General features: G+C 38.0%; 1 protein-coding gene and 2 long non-coding RNA genes across 3 annotated transcripts; all 3 read right to left on the reverse strand.

The window, feature by feature from the left end:
- Positions 1–600: 600 nt before the first annotated feature.
- Positions 601–2,215, reverse strand: LOC116685599 (uncharacterized). Its single transcript, XM_032510588.1, has 7 exons — positions 2,203–2,215; positions 2,022–2,113; positions 1,820–1,934; positions 1,639–1,740; positions 1,279–1,446; positions 768–944; positions 601–656 (listed from the first exon to the last, which is right to left on the reverse strand). The coding sequence occupies exons 1-7, from the start codon at positions 2,213–2,215 to the stop codon at positions 601–603; spliced, it is 723 nt and encodes a 240-aa protein (XP_032366479.1).
- Positions 2,216–3,815: 1,600 nt separating this feature from the next.
- LOC116685600 (uncharacterized) lies at positions 3,816–4,356 on the reverse strand. The gene is made up of 3 exons (XR_004330990.1): positions 4,252–4,356; positions 4,055–4,156; positions 3,816–3,862 (listed from the first exon to the last, which is right to left on the reverse strand). It is a non-coding gene; the product is annotated as an uncharacterized LOC116685600 (long non-coding RNA).
- Positions 4,357–4,378: 22 nt separating this feature from the next.
- LOC116685601 (uncharacterized) lies at positions 4,379–5,562 on the reverse strand. The gene is made up of 3 exons (XR_004330991.1): positions 5,444–5,562; positions 4,847–4,936; positions 4,379–4,641 (listed from the first exon to the last, which is right to left on the reverse strand). It is a non-coding gene; the product is annotated as an uncharacterized LOC116685601 (long non-coding RNA).
- Between the last annotated feature and the right edge of the window lie 542 nt (positions 5,563–6,104).

Raw genomic sequence — 6,104 nt, forward strand, 5'->3', positions numbered from 1 at the left:
CCGCGACATTTCAGAGAAAATATGTTACTTTTTACTCCACTACGTTAGTGTAGTCCAACTGACCCCAAATTGGCCCTAACATTTTGTTTATTCATTATAAAATAACAATGTGCAATGTGGTTGTACATCAGTAGCCAACATTAATTATGTCCACCTTCCATTTAGCACAGATTTTGTTTTATTCCTTTACTCCGTGTTTGTTGGCCTACCATTTTCGTTTCCCTTTACTTGTAAAAGAGTATTTTTACAGTGTGGCATTAGTACTTTTAATGAAATAAAGGATATGTATACTTCCACCACTGTTTAACACTAGGCTATGCTTAGTCTTTGTGCTGTGATTTGTAGTCTTAGATTGTTGGCGGTATTTGGGGTAGGTTTAAGATAAAATGTAATCAAATCAGGTGCAATGACATTGTAGTAGTATTTTAGTATTTTTGAAGAGTATTTACATAGCGTCAACATCGGAGTCTGAACTTTCCGAGCTAAAGTCAAATTCATCTGAACTATCTGTAGTGCAAAAAAACTGATTGTCATTTTCTGGGTTAGACAGGACATGCAGGTAGACTTTTCTTGCACGCCTTTGCAGCTCTTTCATTTGCCTCAGCCTTCTGCGGATGAGGCAAGTGACACCTTCTTCGCATTCTCTGTGAGATGTCCTTAAAAAGGGACAAAATGTGTCACTATACAGGTAAGCAACAAGTCAAAAAAAATTAAACATGACTTTATGAAACGTGATACAAACATTTCAAATAGATGTTCACATTTACCTTGTTGGGTGTTTTCACTCTGATGGAAAGACCACTCAGACAAGACTCTGGCATGGGACTTCAGAGAATCCCAGTGCTGCTTGATCTCTTTGACAAGGATCTTCTTCTCCTCTTGAAGCCTTCGAACTGCCATGACCCTATCAAAGACTTCCTTTTTTGTGCTGAAATCAACAGCGCCTGTAACACATACGTGTGTAGATGAGAATGACCACTGCACAAACAATGTAGTTTCAGAGATCATTTCTCTCCCTCACATGCACTACTGTGGTGCCTGTAGAAAAAAATGCTTTCTCGCTTGCAGGCACACAGCTTCCAGAGTCAAACACCATTTTGGAGAGGTTAATGTCTTTTAATGAAATCTTTAACATTTCACATCCAAATAACTTGACATAGCAATAACCACCTCGTTATTGGGATGAGTTGGTTGTTGAGAAAAGCAAAGAACAGACACAGACAGTGATTCCTTACTTTATAGATACTATAGCACGAACAGAATACATATTATGCGTACCTTCTTGTGTTATTTGCCAAGGCCAGGGATGTTCTGTGTCCAGAATATGATCCATGCAAACTGCTTGCTCGGGTGTTACAAGGCTGTTGTACTTGGCTAGCATGGTCTGCAAAGTGGTCTTTTCTTGCCTTATTTTCCGTCTAATTCTGTGTCGACATTTGTTGCTGTCTGTGAAACGAAAAATAAAAAACACTATCTGTTAATTACATAATGTAAATTACGTTGTTGGAATTACAGCAAATTCACTATCAATATTAAAGTTCATTGTAATGTGGAGAATATACTTGAATCAACAATCAACACTATCGTTTAGAACTTTATGGACTTATGGAAACATTTCAGACTTAAATGTTAAAATACCATTTGTTTTGTAGAGGCGTTGAGATCTTGTTTTTATACTTGATGTGAGGGCCTCAATCTTCTGACACAAAGCCTGTGTCGTGTCTTGGTGGTTTGTTTCTCCTAACAAAAAGTGAATAACACAGCACCAATATAAAAAAGATTAAATCTTTATGTCAGACAATGTTTAGAATTATCTCACCATCTGCCCAGTCTTTCACATCTTGCACAAATTCCTCCATGTTTTTTTCTTGCAGTTGAAGCTTGGCTTTCAGAGTTTCCAGGTCCCCCAACTGGACATTTAGAGCTCTAGAAGTCTAAAATTAATTAGGTAATTATAATCTGTACAGTATATATCACAGAAACTTGAGCCATGACAATGTTTTTACACACTTTTAATCTACCTTATGGTATCTTTGGGAAAGAGAATTTGCCAGGTTTTGAAACTTCTGCTGGTTCCATCTCATGGAGAGGAGTGTAAGCATGTCATTGCGTCCTGCAAGGGCACAGAGATTTGTTCTGCAAGAATATCCTTTTAATTAAATGTAATTTCTTCTATAAATAAAAGGTACAATTATATGGTACCTGCTTTTGACATGTGCTTGTGTAGTGACCGCTATTCTGGAGAGAAACGCATTACACTGCTCTACTTCCTCCCCTAATGTCGAACCAGCCCCATCTTGGTTGGCTCCACTCCATTTTACCTGGACAGAGGGACACAAACTGAATATCAAGGGCATTCAGTAAAAACAACCAAATACATTCAGCAAGTCCCAAAAGCCCCTTGAATTCAACTAAAGCCTAATCAAAATTCAAACTGACACAATATGCAAGAAAAAAAAAAAACATTCTGTACATACACAAACACAGAAATACTACTGTGTTACTGTGGTATATAATTGTTATTTCTTATCACTTTTGGGGATTTTATGTCATTGTATAAGAATATTGTGCACTACACCAACCTCACATTTGAAGTCATGGGCTTTAGCATGCAAAACCGACAGGAAGGGCCTCATGTTTTGAAGAGACTGGAGCTCTGGACAGTCCAAACAAACTCTCTGTAGGTAGGGCCAGTATTTACATGCAACATCCATACAGAAGAAGGTTATGTCGTGCTTGGGCGCAAGCTGGTTCTGTAAGAACATGGGGTATGCATATATTTCACCCCTAAACATATTAAGGGCAGACAGCAAGACACCGTGCCTGCAAACTGCCAGCTCCAGTCCTTCCTCATCCACCTTACTCCTAGATCTGCAGGAAGTCTCTCGGGCTGCCAACCACTCCCCACCACAAATGCCTTTTCCAGTGACCTACATTGTAGAATATCATAATTGACAAATGATCTTGTCAACAGTCATTGTAGAGAACAATTCTAAATAATTTTGTGGGCAAGAAACAAATTAGCATTAATGGCTTTTTTTTTAAATTCAAGTATACAGGTAGATATCACAATACATGACAATATTGATAGACTATGACTTATTATGTCATTGACTTTAAATATTCAGATAGAAGTGCAATTACATGTTTGGTTTTGGTGTGTACTTGGTCCACAAATCTGGTCACATCTTCATCATTAGCAATGAAGACACCATCAAAGATCGGCCGCTCCTCTGATCTAAAAAACAACAACAGAGTTAACATTTTAGGATATAGTGTAGTAAAAGGTTGTACAATACATAAATGTCAATTTTACCGGTCATTAATACACATGTGCTAATAAGTAAATACCGTGCTGTACTCTTGAAACGATAAAGCTTGCGGTTTCCGTCAACCGAGACGGCAAGCATTGCTGGAGTGCAGGCAGGACAGCTAAATTGCTCCTCTTTGCAAATGGCATCAACTTCATATTGAACAGCAGCCCATTCAAAAAAGCTTTTCTGAAAGCTGTCAGATGAGAGCTTTCCAGTCTATTAAAAAAAAAACAGCACAAAACAATTCGAAAAAGAACTTCTAATATCAAAACATAAAAAATGTAGGATGCTGCAGAATAAAGAAAGAAATACTGACACGGCCAAAGCGAACAGTCCGCTTCTCAAGCATTCGTAGAAATGCCTGACAGGACATTCCAGGTGATGCCATCTTCATGCTCTCAAAAGTAAAAAATAAGTCTTCCTCATAAACTGTCGCAAAATTGAGGGTGGCGGGCCAGTAGCCACTTTGTATAAGGTCATCCACTTCTGCAGTCCAGTAGCCTGGCATCCCTCGCAGCTTAGCTCTGGCATGTTGAGATCATACCGTCCTACAAAGTAACATTTACCTCCACTGTAATGTTATGACTGTCAAACTTAGAATTCCATGTTGTATGCATCATATATAAAGCTTGGTGACTTGGCACTGATGTGCACATTTCTTTAAGATATTACATTATTGTGTCTGTTGAATATGAATCTTTTTTTTTAACTGGACAAAAGGAAATCTTTCACATAATTACCATTTATTGTGACCAAAGCAACTGCCTTTCCTTGGATGACCCTCAATGCCTCTGGTGGACAGCGACAGATTTGGACAGGCATCTCAATAGGCAAAAGCCGTACTAAAAAACATTACACAAATGGGTTTGGATAATTCATCTTTAGCGACAATTAGACATACAGAATAAACACTCTCACAAAAAAGTCCATAACTTACCACAGTGTGTAACAGCATTATCCACAACGCAACTGGTTGGAGGCAATGGCTGAAAGAAACCAGCACACATAGCATCCCGGTTGTGAAGGATGTAGGTTTTGTTGTGCCGGCTGATGCATTCAGCGCAGAGGAATGGACATGGTAAGCAGTCTCTGCATCTGACAGCTGCACAGTTGATCCCACATTGACTGCAGATTTTTGTTTCCACGTTCCCCTGTGCCAGCATGCTATTTACAAGGTAAGGTCTCTTTGCCCTCCATCTCTCAAAAAAGAGAGCGTTACGAGTGCTCCAATCCACAGAAGCCAGAGGAGCTCCCTGGTCAACTGCAGCTTCTTGTATCTCATCATCAGAGACACTCAAGGAGTACTGTAGATCTTGCACAAGACATTCTGTTACAATTGTAAAAATTGTAAAAGTACATAAGAATTAAAAAAAAATACAGTTTCACAATGGTTTTGCTCATCGTTTCATTTGCAAAAAAAACAGCCATACAAAAGGAAATTCTTAATTAAGGGACAATTATACTACCATAAAACTTTTCTGGAGACTTTATTTTAACAGTTCATGTTGAATGTTATATAAATTATTACATACCAGCAGAGATGGTCTTTGAAGCAGTCTCTGAAGCAGAGTTAGGGCCATGATCAGCAGTGTTGCAGGGAGGATTAGGCGTGTGATCACCAGCTGTACAAAAAACTCACATCAACATTGATAACATTAAAAATGTCATCCTTGCACCATGGCTAGTGCCTAGGCTGGTTCACAACTGTTCATTTAGTTGCAAAATCCAACTACTGTTGGTTATCTGCATATCCAACAATATATAGACAATGGCAGCAAACACAAATGCTCGTTGTAAAAGCAAATTCAAAAATAAGTGAGCTATTAACAACTAATAAATAAACCATTTTAAACAAAGCCTTACCAAGGTTGACATCTTGTAAGAGATTATACTGCCCATCCATAACAAGATTTCTAAAAAATATTGTTCCAGCCGGCACAATGAAGAACTTTTATCAGCTTATTTTATAGGTTGTACCGTATTAGTATGTAGTAGTAACCTTAATGTAGGCTATCTATTTCAATTAAGATCCGAGGTGCAAACATTTGAACTGAATGTATCCCTTGATATTCAGTTTTAAATGCCTAAACACTTTTGAAAATATCATGAATGAAAAAAACAATGCTGACCTTTTTCTGACTGATTCCTGCGTGACCTTGGCCTTGCATAGAGTACATTCCCATCACTGTCTCTCTTTCTCCACCTGACTTTTGACGTGGATGTCCTAGCTGGTAGTGCTGCCTTCTCTTTCTGCAGCTCAGCAAGCTCATCAGCATTTTGGAGGTCATCAGTAAGTTTTTCATCAAGCAGGTAATCGTTCAGATCTGAAAGAAAGGTTTGAACAAACACTTATTGACCTAACTAGGTCGCTGTGGGGATAATTGTGCCTATTTATTTTACTTACCAAGTTGAAAGTGTGTGCAGAGGCGTTGAGTGGAGATGCAAGAGCATTGCGGGGATGTCATCATTAAGAAGTTTGGGTTTTGTCATTTCTGCAAATGAGAATAAAATATATAAGGATTATTTTTACTGTGATATTAAATAAGGCATTAATTGTTAACAACAGCTCATGGTTTTACTGAACCAGAAAAGTACACGGCAGCATTAAGTAACATCAGCTCTATTCATTTACTCAGAAAAACCTCTAATTTAAATCCTTTCAGTACAGAAAGAATAAAGTTGATTTGAAACACAAATAAGATACAATTTGAGCAATTGCAAAAAGCCTAATTTAAACAAAATGTCATTTATCTGTGGCTGGAATTGTAATTATTATCCTTTATAAAAAAG

Source organism: Etheostoma spectabile, unplaced genomic scaffold, assembly GCF_008692095.1.
Source record: "Etheostoma spectabile isolate EspeVRDwgs_2016 unplaced genomic scaffold, UIUC_Espe_1.0 scaffold00570080, whole genome shotgun sequence".
Taxonomy (NCBI): domain Eukaryota; kingdom Metazoa; phylum Chordata; class Actinopteri; order Perciformes; family Percidae; genus Etheostoma; species Etheostoma spectabile.